Source organism: Ambystoma mexicanum, chromosome 6q, assembly GCF_040938575.1.
Source record: "Ambystoma mexicanum isolate Mex_15411 chromosome 6q, UKY_AmexF1_1, whole genome shotgun sequence".
Taxonomy (NCBI): Eukaryota; Metazoa; Chordata; class Amphibia; order Caudata; family Ambystomatidae; genus Ambystoma; species Ambystoma mexicanum.
In genome coordinates, this window is record NC_090937.1 from 576,880,922 (window position 1) to 576,903,223 (window position 22,302).

Genomic DNA, 22,302 nt, shown 5'->3' on the forward strand with positions numbered 1-22,302 from the left:
TACAAAGGAGCAGGGGGATGGATCAATCAGACAGGTGATCCTTCAATGTCCGCGACCAAAGCAGGCCACCCCCCCGAAGCAGGCCTTTCCAAAAACCAGTTTCATTCTGAGGTTCTTCATCAAGATTCCAAGCTTGACCAGGCTCCTGTGGGTTCAGCGATGCTCTGCCTGAGCCAAACCCCTCTTTCAAAGGGACCTCTAGCCAATCCATTTGCTTACAACTATAACTCATGGCCGTACAAGGAGCCAATCATAGGAGCTCACAAAACCTATATCGGGTCGCAGGTTAACCTTTTGCTATCTAGTTCATTGGGAAGTGAGGAACTTTCTCCAAGATTCAACAGCCCATTTCTGAATCGCAAAGCTCTCCTGGACATATACGGGTCTATACCCCAGTTATCTTAAATCTGCAGCAGTGACATAGCCCGCATAGAGCTACCTAAGTGTAACAGTGTCCATAATTGGGCTCTAATTGAACTCGCTTCACCAGCGACTGTCTCACTACTCCCCTTATGCTCAGGAATCCTATTTTCTATGGGGTACAAACTCATAATGTGCCACAAGCAGTGAATAGAGGCCTACTCTTCTTTACTATGGCATTTCTGCATCAGCAACCAGGAGATGCCATCTGTGGGGCAAGAGCACAGGTTTCATAGACCCCAACCTGAGCCGTCACTCACCTGTTTGGGAAGAGCAAATAAAAGCAGCCAGCGAGCTCCTGATCATTACCAACATATCCCAATCGTGAATCCATCTAAACAGTGGACGGCCAAATGACATGGAGAAGGCACGGATTTTGAGGCGAGCATCCAGGGGATTAGATTGCTCTCCCAGAACATTGCAGGGGTGAACAGGCAAATTGAAGACTTTATATAGACTAGTTTTATTGGATTGGGGTTTGAAGCGCGTGACGGAAAAGTTCGAGGGAGAAAAGACTGGAAGTTATTTTTCTGAAAACTTTCGGTCTTTTCTCCCCTGAACATTGCAGCCACAGGTTTCCAACCCCACCCACACCAACCCCCACCCCACCCCCATGCTCCTACTCACCTTGCAGCAGCACACTTCGCTGTGTGCCGCCGACTCGCTGTGTCCCTGCGATGCTTGTTCCCTTTCACTTCCGTGATTGGGAACTGGTGGCACAGGGTCCTTTCCTTTTTTTTTTTTACTTTGGACGGGATCGGCTGCGGGGACGCCCCCACAACCCCCATTCACTGTATAGTGAACAAGGGTACGGGGACACCCCCGCAGCCCCAGCGACCCTCACCACCAAATCAGGGATTTTGTCAAACTTTTCAGCCGTTTGGAATTTTCGAACGGCGGAAATTCTGCAAATCTCCCATTCAGGCTTTTTGTTCTGGCTTATTGGACGTTTCTGTTTTATTAGTAAATACAATATAATTGCCTTGCTGGAGACTTGGGCCTTGGACCCTATCATGTTACATGATTACCAGTCTTTATTTATCCCAGTCACCAAGGGCTTGAAGGGTAGGCCACGGAGGGGGCCTACTGGTCTGGATTGAGTCTTCTCTGTGGTGGGAGGTGAAAACAGTTGATACTCAGTCCACAGATGTTTTTATGCTTATCATTAAACCCAACGCCTTAGAGGCTTTATGGTTAATCAATGTTTATAACAGACCCTCTGGTTTGAATGGAATGGCCTGCATGGAAAGCCTTCAAATGGCGTTAGCTGGCAACAATTGTGCGGGGTCACAATATTCCTTTATAGTGATGGTGGGAGATTTCAACCTACAATTGGAACCAATCGACAAGCTGGAAGGTTTGAGGGGCAACCAAGATCCAGCCTCGGATATTCCTGACCTGGTGGTGCCCGACCACTAACAAGGTATCCTTTAGCAGCCCAAAAATCCTCCATCTTAGGTTCCATGTGTTAAAATCGCTGCAAAAATGGCCGTGGACACAAAATATCGCGGCAAAAAGGCTGTGGTTTTGCCACCGCAATCCATGTAAAGGATGCGGGGGACAGCCCCGCAACCCCCGTACCCATTATATCATTTAAGGGGAGCAGGGAACACCCTGGGTATGGGTATGGGTAGGGAATTTTAGTCATCGACAGTTCCGAAAATGACCATTGCCTTTTAGCCATCTATTTAAGGTGGGATTTACCAGGGCTTGGACGGGAGGCTCGTGTCCAGGGCCCCCTCTACATAGGGATCACAGGTCCTGTTCAAAGACTGCTGAAATGGCCCAGGGTCTCAAAGGTCTCAAGTTGAAGCAGAGAAATTATGCCTTGATTTCGGCCAACATCGAGACAATTTGCTACCCATAGAGCGAGCCTGCCTTGGTCTTGGCTGAATTTGAAACTCTTAAAAATAACTTTCTGCTGCATGTTTCGGTGCCAGTGCCCAAGTTCAAATGCAAACCCATCAAGAGGGTGGCATGGTTTGATGGTTTTTGTAGAGCGGCAAAAAGAGATAAGGAAAGGTGCATTAGGGACCCAAAGGGGTTTGAAAGACGCAAGCTCCATTTCTTGAGAACCAAATATAAAAACGTAATCTACTCCAAGAAGACTGAAAGGGAAATGGGAGGGCCTTTATAGAGCCTGTTGTTTCAGGGAAACGTCTTGTTTTAGAAATTGGTTGCAGATTGTGACTATACTGGGGATCCTCAATCGGCCAGCAGGATTGGGGGGGGATAGATGGAGGGCCCATTTCTGTGATCTGTATGCTGTAGTCTCTTCTCTAATTTGTCCCCCAGTCACCTACTGCATAACAAGCATTACTAGTCTGTGTATCACCCGTCAGGAGGTTGAGGATGCATTAGCTTCTACAAAAAATGGTAAGGCGGCAGGCCCGGACGTAATCCCGTTGGATCTTTATAAGGATGAGATATCCATCTGTGCCCCTATATTGTGCCAGGTTTGTAATGCAATCTTCCGTTTGGGCATGATACCAGACTCTTGGCACAAGGCAGCAATATCCCAGTATACAAAAAGGCTGGCAGGGAGAGTCCGGCCAACTACAGACCAATATTCCTATTAGAGAGGGCTGGGAAGTTGTTTGGAAAGATAATTTTGAAACATATCCAATTGTGGGTTGACCAAAAAAAGTCTGATTAGTGTACATCAGGCAGGATTCCAAAAGGGCCTTGGGACAGTGGATCACTGTTTTATGTTTTTCCATACTATCCAAAAATACTCTCTTCTACTGAAAATGCGCATGTATGTACTATTTGTGGACCTCAGGACAGCATTCAATTCTGTGGTCCGTGAACAGTTATGGCCGGTGCTGGTAAAACATAAGATTCCAGATTATCTGATCTGAATCCTATCATCACTCTATTTGAATACCGTGTCCTGTGTACGCTACAACATGGGTTGTGATCAAACATCATTCTTTGAGGTGGCCCTGGGGGTAGGCAGGGCTGTGCCCTTGCACCCCTCTTATTTACCCTCTATATACAGGAGATCATGGATGAGTTACTAAGGGGATGCCGGGACTGCCCCAAGATATCTTCAACTAAGTTCCCAGCATTATATTATGCAAACAATGCTGTCCTAATAGCTACAACACTGCAGTGCTTGAAGGAATACCTTTCAATTTTTCCAAGGAAATCGAGGGATTTGGGTATCTGAATAAACGGGGCGAAAACCAAGACAATGGTTATTAAGCCGAAACTCGGGGAAGAACATCTCGCTTCAAATAACAATTGATGATACTCTAATCAAACAAGTCAATAGTTTTGACTATCTAGCTGTGAGATTCCAGGCGAGACCAGGATGGGCTCTTCAGATAAATAGGGCTGCCCTTACACTGAATAAATGTAACAGTGCTATTTTATGCTTTTTTACCTGTCATGGGAGTGGTGCAATTTCGCCTGCATTATAACTCTATCAGAAGCATGTGGTCTCAGCCGCCCTTTACAGCTCAGAGCTACGGGGACTTGAGGATGTTGAGACGATTGTTAGAAGGGAAAACAACTTTCTGAAGAAACTGTTATTATTACTCCCCTAGTGCCCAGACTGCTTTAGTTCATTTGGAATATGGCACAACCTCTCAAGCACTGATCTTATGTTTCAGCCTGTCTCCTTATGGGTTAGCGTCTGGACCCAACCAGCTTTGGAACCATGTAGGGACGCTCTCTTACATATAATGTCGCTTGAAGGAGCAAGTGGTCCTGAAATGGCTTTCCCACACAAAAAACGTATTATTCTGTTTGAATGTGGGCGAGTTTTGGAATGTCCCTGGGAGCCTTTGTGCAACGAACTGGAGCTGAATTAAGCCCCTGATAAGACAGAGAGCAAGGAATCTTCTCCTCGAGGCTTCGAGGCTAAGGTTGGGCCTGGAATATTTGGATCGGAGGCACACAGATGGTCCAGAAGCCTATTTGGACCTTATCATTCCTGCATATGCAAGATCACTTTATATGAGGCTTAGGTTTGGGATCCTGCCAAATGCTGCTTTTACTTCCAAATGGAAAGATTCAGATTCAGCTAACTGCCCTTTGTGCGGTGCCGCAGAGGAGACAACTGCACATTTTCTTTTATATTGTAACCCCATCCAGCGGCTAAGGCGGTTGTATTTGAGACCATTATTGTTGGAAGCAGGTATCAAAACATTGGGCCATGCCTAGGTTTTCTCGCACAATGCCATATCTCCTCAACGGCAGGCTCCGTGGCTACATACCTGCACAGAGCATGGTTACTGAGTAGAAAGATGGCAGCTTATTAACTTTGGCCCCAGGCTGCGAGAATTTCTCTCCTGGTTTTCTGATAATTTTACGCATGGCAGTGCCCATTCACCTATTTGTGCATGACAACCAAAGCCTTATGCTGCTGCAACAACCCTTTTTAGCAGAAGACATTAGTAGTTTACCTAAAGTCTTTTAGCAGGTTTATTTCAAACTGTTTGTTACTGTGTATTTTTTATCTATTTTGTAATGTATTCAATCCTGATGACTCTACATCGAATAAAGTTTTTTGAAAAGAAATAAAACCTAATAAAATGCATTTGGAAAAAAAAAATATCCGAGTTGAAATCCTCATCACCTACACTTTGTTTTAGTGCCTGTAGTTTATGGTTTACTGCGTAACTGAGCAATAGTACATTGATTGTGCTGTTTATTTACCTCATTTTAACAGAGTTATAAATGTTTAGCTGTGTCTTATTTTTCCACAAAGCTAAACTAACTAGTTTTGCAGAGAGCAGATGCTTGTCAATTGCTGATCAAAGCTGTAAGGTAGCCACACTTGAGCCTGTCGTGGCTTTTGAACCAACTCCACTTTGTATTCTGGGATTTGCAGCTTAGTTGTCCTCGTAATACATGTGTTCCTACTGAGAGCATTTAAAGCAATGATGGCAAAGACAATATGACTGGTTCAAGGTGTCACACAATACAAAAAAAGCAGTTTTTTTCTTCTTTGATAATGCAGTGTTGTTCACGCCGTTATTTCATACAAATTCAGCGCTCTGATTCAGTGAGGTTATTCAGGGCTTTCTAGGTTTTAACAAAGCATACATGTTGTCCATTGTGCCTTAGAGAACCATGCTGTGCCTGTACCCTTGAAAATGTGCCTGTTTCTTATAGATGGGGCGACACAGGGAATCACGTTTTAATGGAAACAAGACTTCGCTCCCATAGAATCCTTCTCGCGTGCTTTTGGTGTACCCAAACATTTATTTTCTAAACTCTTCTGTAGCCTTTTTTCCATGGCATGCAGTCATGCCTGTGCAAAAAAGTATTGGGGAGGCATGCCTGCAATAAAGGAACCTCGCACACTCATTGCTGTCAGATATTTCACTTTTTAATTCCACAGTTCAACAGTGTTTACAGCTTTACACTTCTTCAGAATCAGAGATGGCTGCTGGTGCTATGTGCTGATCACAGGCAGACATGATTGTACTATATGGCTATAGATGTTTCCCTTTCCTTTCTGTTGAGTATACTTTGTTTCATTCCAGAAATAATAAATGTCCAGTATTCAGTCAAGGATGGAAGCAGCCACTAAAGAACTTCAGTGTTAACTATTTATTACACACTCATCATCCACACTTCCTTACTAGTGCTTGCTGTGCATATATATATATTATTTTAATGGTTTTCTCCAGAATTTAGCAAGGGACATGGATAGATTTCTCTGTTTCTTTTTCTCATTTCTAATAACTCAAAATGTATAGGCACATATATTTTGAGACAATACCAAACCACCTAATTGTGTAGAGGAAATGCAGTTATTTGCATTCTGGGACTTGTAGTTCAGTTATTCTCACTAGAAGTAGTATTCACCTACAGTGGGTTAATGCAACTACTGCAGAGACCTGTGTGCACCCTGTGGTCATGCCTATGATTGCCATTTGTGAATGCAAGAACTGGATACAGAGAATTTGATAGGCTTCAACAAGTTGTTCATGCACGATTAAGCTACATACAATCCAAACATGTGAGGGGAAAACAATGTGTGAAGGTAGCGATTTTCATATGAATGGGGCTACTGCTTGGTTGCTTAGTTATGTGTATACTCACATCTGTTCCTTGCACTGAATTTCTGTTAAAAATAAGCATTGGCAAAAACAACAGTTTTGGCTGTTGTATAGACATAAGATGTGCATTTGCTAGGCACTGCCATCATGTGCCCTGATGCTCACACTATTTACCAGCTGTTACCCTATTATGACCAGATGTAGTTGGTTGTGTGGTGTTTTTGCAGATTAGGATGGGGATAGTATGTAGTTTTGGGAGGCATAAGAATAAGGGGGTGATCCTTGTAAGGAGAATAGGGTTGAATCCTTGGCACAGCTCCACCTCCCTGATGAGGCCCAACAAGGCTGAAACATGTGTATGGGGTTGCTGTTGGTATTCTTGTTCAGAATGGAATTGCCATAGCATTTCGGTGCTGGACTGCCCAGGTGGGCTGGACAAAGACTGATATGCAAATGGTTATTTCCAATCTGTGAAAGGTACAGTAAGCAAAAATCGATGGGTGCGAACTCTCAAAGTGGGAAAAAACCACAGAACAGGTTATCATGCCATGTTCATTCTGGAGAGGGGCGCATGCTACCTTTTTTTAAAAAATGAGCAAGGACCTTGGGGTTGGTCACCCTGAGTTACCTGGGGGAACCTGGATGTGGACTCCATGCTCACTGTGCTCAGAGAGGCACAGCTTCACCTCATTGATGAGGCCCAACAAGGCTGAAACATATGTATGGGGTTGCTGTTGGTACTCTTGTTCAGAAGGGAATTGCCATAGCATTTCAGTCCTGGACTGCCCATGTGGGAGGGACAAAGACTGATATGCAAAAGGATATTTCCTATGTGTGAAGGGTACAGTGAGCAAAAAGCGATGGCTGCAAACTCTCAAATTGGGAACAAACCACAGAACAGGTTATCATGCCATGTTCTTTCTGGAAAGGGGTGCCTGCTATCTTTTTTGAAAAATGTTTGCAGGAAACTTGTGGTTGGTCACCCTGAGTTACCTGGGAGAACCCAGGCGTGGACTCCCTGCTCACTGTGCTCAGAGAGGCACCGCTCCACCTCACTGATGTGGCCCGATAAGGCTGAAACACTTGTATGAGGTTGCTGTTGGTACTCTTGTTCAGAAAAGAATTGCCATAGCATTTCGGTGCTGGACTGCCCATGTGGGCGGGAAAAAGACTGATATGTAAATGGATATTTCCCATCTGTGAAAGGTACATTAAGCAAAAAGCGATGGCTGCAAACTCTCAAACTGGAAAAAAAACGCAGAACAGGTTATCATGCCATGTTCTTTCTGGAGAGGGACGCCTACTACCTGTTTTCATAAATGATGGAATCATTGTTGCACTGGTTGTTTTTTGAGAAAACTGAAACCTACTGTGCAGTGGTTAGCAATGGTAGGTTTCTCTTCACTGGTAGGCCAATCCACTTGGAGCATGTGACCTGGAAATCTTGAGCCAAGGCTCAGTACTTTGCACTGTATATCTTTGGATTAAAGCTGCATGCTTCTCTTTAACCATGGGCCAAGGTTTGACAAGTTGAGTTGGCAAATCGAAGAACCATGTTTTTAGTGCTTTCCTAAAGGTCAGGTGTTCTATTCATTTAGGGAGGCAGTTCCAGAGTTTTGTTGAGATGTTTGAACAGACTGATCCAAAATATTTCATTTTCTAATATTGTTTGGATAAAAGATGTGTATCATGGCTAGACCTCAGGATTCTTTGGTAAATGGAGATTTCTCTTGCAGGAATTCTGGTCAACAATGCAAAGTGTTTTGAAAAAGATAATATTTTTGACAGGTAGGGATCATAGTGCTGGTATGATGTGTTCTCTCTTGCTTATTCTTAGAAGGAGTCTTGCTGCTGCATTCTGGATCCTTTGCCGTTTTTTGGTGAGATGTTCAGGAATTCTAAGTTAGATCTGTTGGTGTTGTCTATTTTTGACATGATGGGAGAGATGGTGGCAAGTGGTATGCGTGGAAAGGTCAGAAAGGGTAATATCTTCTTCATAATACATAGGTGGAAGAAGCATTTATTTACTACAGTGTTGACTTTAACTACTATGGATGCTTCTGGTCTGGTCCCGTTTCAGTAGGACATGGTATATGCGCGTACATAGAGAGGTTGTTGTCCATGATCATAATTTCAGTTTTGTCTGGGTTGAGTTTAAGGCTGCTGTTACTCATCCATGCATTGATTTGTGGGAGGCAGTTGACAAAGGTTTGGTCTATATCCTTGTTGGTATCAACTTTGTAGGTGATTTCAGTATCATATCAATAGTTGTAGCATTTAGGTCTGTGTCCCCTGGTAAGTTTCTTGAGTGGGGTCATGTATATGTTGAAGAGTAGTGGTGAGAGGGATGAGCCTTGTGAAACCCTACAGCTGAGTATGTTTCATATTGAGCTGGTGAGTGGTAGCCAGGTGGCTTGCGTTCTTTCTCTCAGGAGGAATGTAATTCACTGTAGTGTTGCTTATCCCTGCTTCTTGTATCTTTTGATGAGTGTTGCATGGTTGACCGCTGAAAGGTCTAATAGTAGCAGGGCGGAATTGATGTTGAAGTCTGAATTAATTTTTAGGTCGTCCCAGATGGATGTTAGTGCTGATTCTATTCCTCTAATAGGCCTGACACAAACTTGTGCGTGGTCCAGGATGTGGTTGGTTTGCACGAGTAAGGGATGTTTTATATAGGCAGGCCAGTAGTTGGTGGGGTTGTCTGTGCTTCCTAGTGTTTTTTTTTTTATGTAGGCAGCTTTGAAAGATCTATGCACGGTTCCTGTTTCCAGCGAATGATTCATGAGGTTGTGGAAGTATTCTGCCGGCGTGTCTTCACTGGGGATGTACTTGTCAATGTCTGGTGGGCAAGGGTCCATTGGTGAGCTGGCTTTGTTGCTTTCTTCTACTAGTTTAGTGAAGTCTTCTTGTTGAGATCTGTGTGAAATAGTTCGATATTGTGGATGCCTCTCTGGTTGGGTCATTGGTGATATTGTTGCTTATGTTCTTGGACATAGAGTTGATGACTGGTTGCATGTTTATGACTTTGTTTTTAAATTGGGTTGCAAGGTCATCATAGGGTTTCTGCTAGTTAGTGAGGACTTCATGGCAAGATGTCAGGTTTCTTAAATTATTGGTGATGTTGAACGTCTCTTTCTGTGTGATGCTTGTTTTTGTGATTTGTACTGCATAGTTCTGTTTTTTTGATTTCCGGATTTCTGCCCTACAGAGCAGTATCTATTTTTGGTATGCGATTTTGTCCTTTTGGTTGTAATGTTCCTCCAAACGTGTTCAAGATTCCTATTAGGCTTCTGGGGATCTGGTGCAGGTGGGCTGGCTGTATCTTATTGTGTTTTGGTGGTCTGTTGCTTTTCATTTTAGTTATCCAGATGTTTCACAGGCAGATTATCTCAACAGGAAATGTCCCAGTGGCAAGGTATCACATTGGCAGGGTATCCAGATGGGAGAGTATTCCAGTGGCCAGAAATATCCTAGTGGAATATCATCATGATGTGTAGATATTACTGTTAATATTTGTCAAAATGGGGAGGTAACACACTAACAGAATATATAAGTGGCCATCTATCAATGTTGCAAGATAGCTCAGTTTCAAGTTATCCAGCAGAGAAGATATTGCAGTGCCATAGTATCCCACCGGCCAAGAATGTCAGTGGAAAAGTATCCAAGTGGCACAATCTCCTGCTGGCATGACCTCCCAGTAGCCCCGTTTCCCAGTGGAACAGACTCCCAACGAAAAGATTATGTCAGCTGCAAAAGTATCCCAATAGCAAATTATCGAAGTATTATATAATCAAAATGTGTCAAATATCACAGGGGAAAGTTTATCAAAATGGGAAATCTCTCATTGAAAGTACAGTAATTGTGGTAGATTATTAGACTGGTACAGTATGGCTGGAGCAAATGTTATCTTGTGGGAAACTATTACAGTGGCATGATCGCTCAGTGGTAAATTATCCCAGTGTCAGAGTATCTCAGTAGCCAATTATTCAAATGGCTGGTTATCACAGTGGCAGGTGTCCAAATGGCAGGGTCTCTTTGTGACCAATCATCCAAATGGCAAGATAGCAAAGTGGCAAAATATCTCAGTGGCATTTTATGAACTTGTTGCAGTATCTCAGTTGCACATGACCCAAATGTCAGAGTCTCCAAGTGGTAGTTATCAATGTTGTGAAATATCATAGTAACAGGTAATCAAGAATTGTAGAGTATCCTAAAATCTAAAAATTCCTAGTGACCAGATACCAGAATTGCAAGAATATTGCAGCGGCAAGCTATCATTGGCAAAATATGTTGAGTTATTAGAATGGGAGAGTCCCACAGTGAACAATTATCAGAATGGCAAAATATTACTGTGGCATTTTATGAACATGGTGTGGTTTCAATAATATGACAGTGTTAAATTAGTGACACAATATAACAGTGGCAAATTATCCAAGTGCCCACATTTCAAAGTGGCAAATTACCAAAGTAACAAAATATCACTTATCAAAGTAGCAAAATATCAGAGTGGTAAAATGTTCCAGTGGTGAATTAACAAAGTGGCAACACGCCACAGTGGCAAACTAATACAGTGGCAAACTATCAAAGTGGGCAAATATCACCAAGGCAAATTATGAAAGTGTCTAAATATCACAGTGGTACATTTTTCACAGTGCTGTCATTTACCTTAATGCTATGTGGTTTAATGGGCCATGGTAGAGAGTTTTGAGGAGCAGGGTGAGGGTTCCAGGCAAACATGCAAACAGGAGGCACCCTTAACCTTTCCCCTTTGCTGGCTGCCTGGGCAAGGCTCTCTTCACTAACTGTAATAAAAAAGTTGTTGGTGGATGTGGGGGATCCAGTTGACTTCCTGGGCCCATAGTAGGACTGGATGTGCCAAGTATTGTGAGAGAGGGGTTTGGAAGATGGCTGACTGCAAAGTTAATTTCATTTTTCAAAAGGCTTAAAAAACCAATTCCAATCCAGCTAACAACACAAACGTAGCTTTTAGAATGTCTTTGAAACAGGGGTAAAGAGGTTGGGACTCAAGCTAAAACAGACCAAAATACCCCTGGGATGGGTAACCAACCGCTCTTTGTGACACCAAACTCTTCTCCAGACAAGGCAAACCGTGTCATTTTTGGCACTACTTTCCTGGGCTGGGGCAGAGGGCAGAATGGGGGGGGAGCTGTAAGGGGAAGATCAGGTGACTTCCCGGGCCTATGGGATTCCTGAATTTCACAAAGAGATTGTGAAAGATGGCTGCCTGCCAAGCTACGTTTTTTTGCTAAGGCTTAAAACCCAGAAGGAAACAATGTCAATCCAGCTGGCAACACAACCCTTACTGTTTTATAGCCTTACAAAAATCCCAGAAATTGGTATCCAAGCTAAAATAGATCAAAATCCCTCAAAGATGGGAAGCCAACAGCTCCTTATAACACCAAACCCTTCTCCAGACAAGACAAAAATCATCACAAAAATAAATAAATAAATACAAACGGAATTCCAATTTGTAACATGGTACTCCCACAGGATCACCAATAAACGATAGGGTCTGGATTGTCGTCAGCCTCTGCTTTTCTGTATTCTTCGTCCATGTGACGGTCTTTTTAACCAAATGTCATACTCTTCTTTCCTTGCCAGGTCTACACAGACTGAAGAGTCTTCTCTCCAAATGAGCTTGGGGTATACTCGGTTGGTTGGGTTGGGGAGGCACACAATTCATGCAGTATAGTGTGCATTTACTTGCTTCTCTATTTATGTGCCCATAGCGTGACACCCAATTGCATCGAAGAAGAGGAGTTGCTGAAGGTAAAGGCATGGGCACTTTAATGTGTTGTAAATGTCCATCCCAGAGACAGTACAAGGGGCTGCAAATGAGGGGGCTGTATATCACACATGGGGCCTATTCAACTGTGTGCAGCAAAGGATATTCCAACCCGCCACCCATGGCTATTTGATCTGCAGAGCTCCCCTTGCTTCTTGCTGTAGGTAAGGGGAAATTCTGCTTCTTCATCAAATGTGGTCAGGCAATGAAAGCAAGGGCTGGCAGGGAATGCATGGCTGACTGCTGTTGCAAGTTATTTTAGAATTAGGGCAACGGCGGACTCTGTACACATGCCCATGCAAAGTGCTCGGAGTAGTACCCTAGCTAAAATCCTTCTGTGAGAAGCTCCATTTCATGCAAAAAGAGAAGTCTGCCATCGTCTTCCAAGTACAGACAAAACAATACAGAGCAGTGCACATGTGCAGCGTCCCAACTAAGTGATTGGCGTGAACGAACCAATGAGCAAATGTCTTAGGAATAGAGAGAGGGTGGGATAGTGAGAGATTGAGGAGCACGTGAGTGATAGAATGAGTGAGCGTAAGTGAGTGAGACAACATAGTCAGTTAATGAGTGAGCGATCCAGCAAGCAGGTGTTGGTGTGTTTTTATATAACTTTGTCAAATTAATCACATCTAAGCACAGATTCTTTAGTGGGCACACACAGCAGGTGACTATATATTTAAACGCATAGGTTATCCTTTTCATGTACGTTTTTTTCACTATTCATCGTATTGGTATTGCATTCTCACCTGTGTGGTAGAACCTCCCTGAAAATCCAAGGTTGAAGGTGAAATTTGTCACTTTTGTTCTCAGTAGATTTTGAGTATCCAGCAAGGCCTGTAAAGAAAGACACAGGTGGTGCGTGAGACTTCAGTGCTTTATGAAATGGCGGATGTTACTATTTGACCCCATATAGCTATGCACATTTGGGCTGCTATCAAATACTGTTTCCAGCAATCACATGCACCTGCCCAGTGAGCATTCGTAACACAACCTAAACATCAGTGACCCAGGGTACATGCTCCACAGTGAACATGCCCATACTCAGACGAATGCAGCCAGGATTTCCTGCATCTCTAAGATCTATTTAATTCCTCACTTTCCGCATGTATCCCAAAAAGAAATATTCATCCTTAAGTGCTCCTGCACTTACCTTACCCAGTCTACCATCTTTCAACAGGGTCTACAAGAGGCCTTTGACGCTCTCCTGGCCATTGCGCCCCACCATAGACATCATGGCCCGCTCTGTGCTTAGGTTGGAGCGCCATATGATGCTCTTCTAGATAATTGCCCATCCCAGCTCGCACACAATCCATGCAAGCAAGGAAACCCACGCAGATCTACATCTGACACATACCCCCTCTCCAATAACTTCAGACAACTTCAGGCTGAGGGGTTCAAAATCTTTGCCTGACGTCAGATGATTCAAAAGCACCTTTGCCCAGGCAGTGAACATGTGTGCCCCACTGTGACAAGGCAAGTCCAGACCCCAAAACAACACTGGTACTCTCAATTCCTAACTCCCACAGCGACCACTGAAAAAGGCATGGGGAAACGCATGCTTGGTAGAAGGTGAAACTTAAAAGAGCCAGCACTGTTAAGACAAAGTAACATATACTGACAAGCAATATCTGTAGCATTAAAGTCATGGGAGCCATCAATCACCCAGAGAGCTATTAAAAACTGTCCATTAATTACCCATTCCTGAACACGTAAAAGCACCTGATCCCCCACCCCCCAAAACCAGGGTCTTTGCAACTCCCCACCCCTGTCTTTATGGCAAAGATTAAGAAAACAAGGTAGGTCATTGTAAAAACTCAAGCAAATTAAGTCTGCAGACAAACTAAACATCCTGCCATCCGCAATCTGTGGAAAGTGTGGCGGAAGCTTCAGCAATTCAGATGCTTAAGCGACTAAGGTCAGCAAAGGTGCCAGACAACCACTGCCTGGAAGAAACAGCAGACATGCATTCTGACATCCTCACCCGACTAGTAGAAACCATCACCAATAACACCCTGCTGATGGGCACCGTGACCAAGTCACTGAGCTACCCATTCATCAGCCCCTACTTATGAAAGGTAGATGTTTCGCCAGAGAACCAGTCAACTAATACCCATCACTAGCCTCCCCTGGTTTGCTAAAGTCAAGACGAAAGAGCAGTACTCACCAAGTCAAGACGAAGGAGCAGTACTCACCAAGTCAAGACGAAGGAGCAGTACTCACCAAGTCAAGACGAAAGAGCAGTACTCACCAAGTCAAGAGGAAGGAGCAGTACTCACCAAGTCAAGACAAAGGAGCAGTACTCACCAAGTCAAGACGAAAGAGCAGTACTCACCAAGTCAAGACGAAGGAGCAGTACTCACTTTCCAACTGCAGCATCATGTAAAGCAATATGATATTTACACCCTATAACAGTTGGGCTTCCTACCACTCCATGACACACAATCTGCCTTTGGTTGTGGTGTGGGACAACAGCTCCACTCCGAAGATGGAAACATTACCATAATTTTTATGATGGGACTATCAGCAGTGTTCAACACCATTAAACACAACATCCTATACAAACGACTACACAAGGTAGCATAAGTGACGGCCGGGGTGAGAAGGTGGGAGAGGTCATCCCCTTGAGCAGAGGAGTAAATTACCTGGTCCCTCAGTGGCTTACCACAGTCAGCATACATTTGAAAAAACTGATCAACCCACTAGTGGAACACAACTTCAATGTTTACAACTACCCTCACAAAGTGATAATCTGTCTACAAGTGCCCCGTAAGACAGACATCTTCATTCCCTTTTAAATGACCTGGGGGAAGTGGGGTCTAGAAACTGCTGAATAAAACACCTCCAGGACTGGATCTCTTCGTCTGCACAATTAATACCATATGCCTATTCCTTACATTCCTGGGTGAAATGGTGCCGCTACACACAAAAGTGATGAACTCACATATCCTCTGCTATGCTGACATGGGCATGAACTCCAGGACTGCATGGCACGCAATAATGCCTTCCCGCAAATGGAAATGCTCAAGACTTTCCTCCCGTTCATCCCCAGGGCAATCACCTAACTGTAGTGGGCATCCAGGTAAACCCACTTGGACTGCGGCAAAGCACAATATGCTGTCCAAATCCAAAGACTTCAGAAGGTGCAAATCCACACAAGTTGAAGATCAGTAATGACTTGACTAAGGAGGCTTCACTGATGCCAGTCCGCGACAGGGCCACCTTAAGTATTAGAATAGAGGAAACTAACGGCAGAGAAAAGCCAAAGAGGCACCCAGCGCTTGCAGACTAAATATTCCAATACAGGAAGGACTAGAGGCTGCAGGTTAGATGGAGGTGTGGGTATACTGCCGAAATACTCCACAGTAGAGAAAGATCATACACAAAGGATTCCAAAAACACAGCACCACAAAGAGTCCACGCTTGAGATTGCAATTTTGCAGTTTAAATGAAAATAAGAAGTCAGCCTGACACATGTTTCGAGCTATCCAGCTCTTTTTCCGATGCTGATGAGTCAATTAAGAATCAGTTGGCAAGTTAAAACATGATTTGTGAGATTCAATCATGAAAGCATCAAATCAAGAGGTTGAGGTCCCCAATCCAGTGAGTAACATCACTAGACTCCACATATATTTTCTATAGAATATATGTGGAGTCTATTGGATTTTGTTCGCTTACTTTGAAGAGTGTAGCGTGACTGAAAACTTCTTTTGGAAGCTAATGCACAAAAATGTATCTTTCTGTATATTTAGAGTTACCCGCAAAACTGAAGCATAAGAGGTAGGACTTGGCAATTTGTTTATTCACATGTCATTTAATTGCTGTGGACTTAGGCACACATCCTTTTGATTAAAATTATTCTTGTGACCTATTAACCTGAATTCGTTTTATCCAAGGCAACCAGATATTATATACATTCTTAATCAGCTTTTCCACATATTTCTGTAGTTGGTACCTTGGTTTGGGAAGTTTCCACAGCTAATTGAGTTACGCTGTGAGCCGTGCTATCATCAAAGGTACATTTCAACCTATACTTTGTATATGTCTTGAATTGGCAGAAGTAACCAACTAGTCACCTTGTACCTAATTGGAGCCTAACACTAATGATATATTTTGTGCATATTTATTTTCTTCCGTCTCCTTGTTCGTGATTTTTGTTTGCACCGTGCATCATTGGGTTGCGATCATCTCTGCAAACGATGTATGTATTTTTCTAAAATTACTTTTGGCTTTTTATGAAAATGTGTGTTTATGCAAATGGGATTTTGTGATGTATTGTTATATATTACATGGCACTATTACCCTGATGTTACCCACTGGTTTGGGGACCTCAACCTCTTGATTTGATGCTTTCATGATTGATTCTCACAAATCATTTTTTAACTTGTCAAGTGATTGTTAATTGACTCACAAGCCTCGGAAGAAGAGCTCGATAGCTCGAAACACATGTCAGGCTGAAATCTTATGTTCAATTAAACTGCAAAATTGCATTCTCAAACGTGGACTCTTTGTGGCGCCGTGTTCATGGAATCCTTTGTGTACCACCTTAAGTATTATGTCTGGCCTACAAAGCCCATAACAGAACATCCTTCAGAACCTCAGTTCTAGAGTCCACAGTCGCGTCACCTGCTCACAATCCTGCTTTTAAAACCTAAAGAAGGAGGTAGGCAGTTTGACGTTATTGCCCCTTCTCTGGCACAATCTGCCACTAGAACGAAGAGTGTATGGCAAAACTCAAAAAAGGTCTTTTCTTACTTACCTTTTTCCCAGAATGACATGTCAAGTCCTCCTCCCATCTACTACCTTGTCTCACCACATGCACCCCAACTAAGGCCTTCCTCAAATCCTATTGAGCTTGTGCTATGCTCGTCTGTTTCACTAGATCTTGGTCCAATCCCTGTAAACGTGCTGGAACATAATTATTTGATCTTAACTTGGATATGTCATAGGTTGCTGCATCAGTGCTGCCATTGGTGAATCTAACACTGCTACGTGCACCGTCTGTTTCCGCCCGCTGCTGCTGCTGCTACATGGGTCCAGCTTCAACTAAGCTTGCAGTGAGCATAAACATGTCTGCCTTTTGTAGCCTCAGTGCTCTGACTCTCACCACACTCTTTTCTTTTACAATCAAGGTCATGGTTCCCTTCAGCTTTTTCCATACTTTGACACCCAACTACCCGGCCCGAGAGAAAGGCAGCAACCCAAGGAAGGCATCCAAGAAGTGTACAACTACAAATGTCCCACTTATTCTTTTTTAAATAAACTTTCACAATACACTGTGCTGAGCTAATTATCATTTAACTATGCCATGTACATGCTACAAACACCTCTTAATCGCGTGTCCGTGGCAACCTTTCCACTTCTTGCTGCTGCAACCAATCCATGGAGAAAATGGGCCTCATTCCGAGTATGGCGGTAAGGGATAGCGGCCACCGCTAACGAGAGCGGTGGCGGTAATCCCTTACCGCCATACTCCGAGTTCCCTTTGCGCCATGGTGGTTTTAACACCTGCTTTTAGCAGGTGTTAAAAACCATGGCGCTAAGGGACCTTGATGTTAATTACGCCACCGTAATTTACGGTGGCGTAATTGACGCCTTCCCCACTCCCATTATGCCCTATGGGGCAAGAATGGGAATGGGGAAGGGTAAATGGGGATTGGGGAATTACCGCCCCGCCAACCTTGGAATGGGGCGGTAATTCCGCCATCCACCAAGGCGCTGCCGGTCCGGGTACGGCGTCAACCAAGGCGTTAATAGCGCCATTGGTTAGCGCCGTACTCGGAATGAGGCCCAATGTGTGAATTTCCAATGTGCCTCCTTTGCAAAGTTGAAGGCCAGTGGGGTAAACAGAACAATGTATGGCACAGCTCCTCTTCAGTATTGGATTATCAGACAGCTAGAGGTGTGCATGGAGGCGTGTGTGCAGGGACACCGGACAGGCATAGGCCTTTAAGAGCTTTTGGACGAGTTGGACCGCCAGTCTGACTCCTGCAAATGCACTCTTGGAACCCACAACACACATCTCAAAAACACTTAAAGGGAGACACAAAGCTAATCCTGTTTTCCCTTTGTTGCTGATTTGTGAGGAGGGCACTCGCACCGAATAGTTCCAGGCCTGAAGCCTCAAGGGTGCGAAGAGAAATTATGTTTCAAAATGACAGTGGGGGCTGGGTTCTTGACGATATCAGCATTGCGCCCCTGCGTAGACGATCACAGGGCACTCTGCTTAATAAAGTGCTTTCCTGGAAGCAGGTGCTTGGAATGTAAACACATTTTAAGTGACATTCTATTGATAGTCTTTTGAGTGGCGCTAGACTTTAATAGAAAGCCTTATTCCGGCACTAATGCAAGCGCAACCTTTTAGGTAAACTCAATCATTACGCTCAAGTGGCTGCCAAGAGGGCATCAAGAACATGCCAAGGCTGCTGTTAAGCACGTGGAGGAGCCCCTCTAATTGCTCTATCTGCCGCGCGCTTCCTCGGAATTATGGAAGGCTTTATTTATAGATAGGTGGCGCGCGCTCTGGATGTCGAGATTAAGCGCATCTTGCATCAGCTGCATGCCGATGGGCCCTTTAATGTGCACCAGATACTCCCCTGATGCGACGATTATTAGTGGCTATTGTGACACATTAAGTACGAATGATTCGCTTGCCGCTTTATAATCAGTGCAGGGAACGGGCAGGAGTAAGAGGGAGCGGCGCTCAGTCAAAACACGCCTTGCCGGACTCAGACCCAGGGGCTCGCACGTGACTCCCAGAGCCTGCGCCTTAATGCGCAGACAGCTTTCATCGAGGGCCACAGAGTGTGCAGGGCAGGGGTACACAACTTGTTTTGCTGGAGGGCCGAATGGACCACACCAGCTCCATTCAGCGGGCCAAACTATTCATGGGAATGAGCAAATGGAAGGCACATCAGTGGGGGAATTTGAGCTTAAAAAAATGGGCGCTAAGGTGTACTTTTTATTTATTTATTTTTTACTGGAGCGCATGCTACATAGCCTTTTAATGGCATTAGCACTTTGATATAGTTGTATTATGAGACTGAAATCATGTTTTTAAATGGAAGTACACCTGCACGTATCATTATGCAAAGAAAATAAAGTTGACCACAGAGGCTTCAGACATGACAGACATAGTGGCTGACTTTAGGTCAGGCATCACTTTATCATTGAATGAATGTGACATGGATTTCCCCGTGTTGCGTAAGCGCTCACACAGAAATCTCGCACAGAGGTCTGTCTGTCAACCAGCTCTACGTCTCGGCACTGAGCCAAAGATACAGAAACTGCCAGCCTCACATACATTGTTGCAGCTGTCCAAGATTATATATATATATATATATATATATATATATATTTCCTGCAATTTACAGACATCTTTATAAGGGAGAATATTGTGACCGATCAAAACACAAGAGTCAATATTTCGCTTAAGGGTTTTTTTTTAACAGGAGTTTTACTGAACACGGCATGTTTAACATTTTAAATTGTGGACATTGTGATATTCCCATAATGCTCTTTGCTTTCATGCAAATCGCCAGGACTGGGTCCTATGAAGAGATACTGTGTTGCACAACCTGACCTGGACCCATGCCCCATTGGCCCTGCCCCCTTCTTCCCACAGCTCCGCTCCTCCAAAGAGGTGGCAGTTTCCCCGGTCATTTTTCTCCATTTCCAGCACTGGTAACGGTCCAGCTGTGGGAGAGGGGAATGGGTTGAGGGCCTCCAGAAACCGCATTCTTCAGTACACTTTGCTTTTATGCTCTTTTACGTTCTTCTACCATCGAAGCCTCAAGTTTGTACTCATGCCATTTTATGAGTTGCGTTTGTATAGCGCTTGCGCTACATTCTGGCCACTACATCGCGCCTTTACAGGAGGAATAGAAAATCAAGTGAGGCCAGAAAAGAGACGTTGTACAGTAGACAATTACAATGAGTCCAGGCCAATGTATTTGATGAATTGAGTGAGTATACAAAACACATTTTTCTTGTAGTTATGTTTTAAGCATTTCTTTGTACATTTCCCTTAGCGTTAAGTATAAATATTGTAAACTTTTTCTTTTACAGGTTTCAATTATATTAACTACATAAAGTTTTTATTTTTTAAATGTTTCAATCGTGTTCTCTATAAACAGGTGTAGTATACACTATTATAAGTCTTCTTTTGCTTCGGCTGTATTAGGCTTCAGCATACTGCATTTGTTTAGCAATGTTTATAAGTGGAGAAAGTTACAAGTGATTTGTACAACCTGTATCTTCATATGTTTTAAGGGAATTAACTATGCACACTTATTGCTGAACTGGATGATGTATTGATCTTTGATGCTGTGAGCTGTGTTTCTGCAGAATTTTCAGAGGTGTGTCTAGCTTTGCTTCCCTCCACGGCAAAGATTTTGAGAAGCTGTATTTATTTATTGTGTGTATTCAGAGATTGTAGTTGTGTCTCTGAACAGAAATTACGTCCATGGGAAGAGAAACAGGAGGCAGAGAGAGTCGCTGGATAGGGTGCCTTTACAGGCGATTTCGGCTATTTGAGTTTGAGTAACCAGGTGATGAGGGGGGTAGAGTAATGTCTTGATTACAGTGGGAGTTCTCCATTAAACCAGCCACCCCCCTCACGGCCTTAGTCACACTATGGGGTTCCCTCCCACGTCACAGAACTTTGCATTTATTTAATACCACCCTGGCCCTGTTCCTGGCTCCATCCCCTGGCCTGCTGCTGGCCTCCAACCTTTCCCAGGTACTAGCGCCCTGACTGTCGTACCTAAGAATAACCAAACTACCATTATCAGGGTTCTAGGAGGGAGGGGCAGGGGGAGGACCTGAGGAAGGTGAACAGGAAGGGAAGCTTTACACGATGTAATCAAGCCACTAGCTCTAGCTGACTCTCCCTCCTCACCTACCTCATATGATGTGCACCTACCCAAGAAAATAGGAATGATAGGTTGCAACAGACAAAAAACACCCCACTGAGCACACAAAGATCGAATGCAACACCTTAAATGTGTGAACTCAACTTTCCAAATTCCCATTATTCCAAATGCACTGAGTTCAAGATGGATGATTTAAGTCTTGAGTGCTCGCAGACCAGTAACTGGAGTTTATAATGCTCAACGAAAATGGACGAAGAGGCCCTGGAGGCCCCACTACAAATGTCACACAGGGGAGCCCCCCAAAGCCACCCATGAAGCCAACACTGTTCTAGTCTAACACCCTGTATTATTAGAGGAATACGAATTCCACTAAAGTCACATGGCCCAGAGATAACAGGCCTAATCCACGTGCCCATAGTAGAAATTGAAGGCGCGGACCCTCTCAGGGTTCCCTAAAAGTTTGAAAGATAGTCCACTGCACCTTTAAAGTAGTCACTGAGAGGCTCTTCTGAAACCCTTCCAAGAGAACATCCAACCATCCAAGGCGATTGATTACAATACAGCAGGTTTAGAAAATGATTGCTACAGCAAGACTGAATGAAACCCAATAGGGTTAATGCACCACCAGGTTCTGTTCAGCCTAAGTGCAAACACTGTCTGAGACAGGCTGAGAAAAACATCAACAGCAAGTCATGCAATGTGAAACAGAGTAACAGCGGCTTTGCTAATTACATGCTTTTAAAATGTTATACTTGAGATGCTCCACTTTTCACACTAAATATCAATAACAACCAAGTTCATTGTATACATGTAACAGTAAAATACATCATTCAGTCAGTATTACTTAAAATATATCGTGCTTGTCATTTACAGGCTTTTATGCAAATACTGAAGGATGGGTTTCGGGGTGAGGTTGGGTTAAGGGGGTGAAGAGAGGGGTGAGCGGGTTGGTCCTTCTTTTATGTCGTCGTCAGTCCTTCTTTTATGTTGTTGCCAGTCCCGGCTGTTTGTCTTGAAAATCTGGTCACCCTACCCAAGCTCCACATTTAGAAGTGCACTGGTAACCAGCAGCTATGTGAGCTGAGGTTTGGAGCCAGCTGACACTAGCAAACTGCCCATCCCTCCATCCCGCGATTCCTGAGCACACTCTTTTGAGGATAGTCTTAAAAGACCACTCACCCGGAAG

At 43.9% G+C, this 22,302-nt stretch overlaps 1 protein-coding gene across 1 annotated transcript in view; it reads right to left on the bottom strand.

Moving 5' to 3' along the window:
- The window catches only part of LOC138516152 (bifunctional heparan sulfate N-deacetylase/N-sulfotransferase 3), a 758,026-nt gene that overhangs the window by 461,666 nt on the left and 274,058 nt on the right, over positions 1-22,302 (bottom strand). The window contains exon 3 of the mRNA XM_069631061.1: positions 12,993-13,080. Coding sequence (XP_069487162.1) covers positions 12,993-13,080 — 88 coding nt within the window. The remainder of the gene's footprint in view (positions 1-12,992; positions 13,081-22,302) is intronic.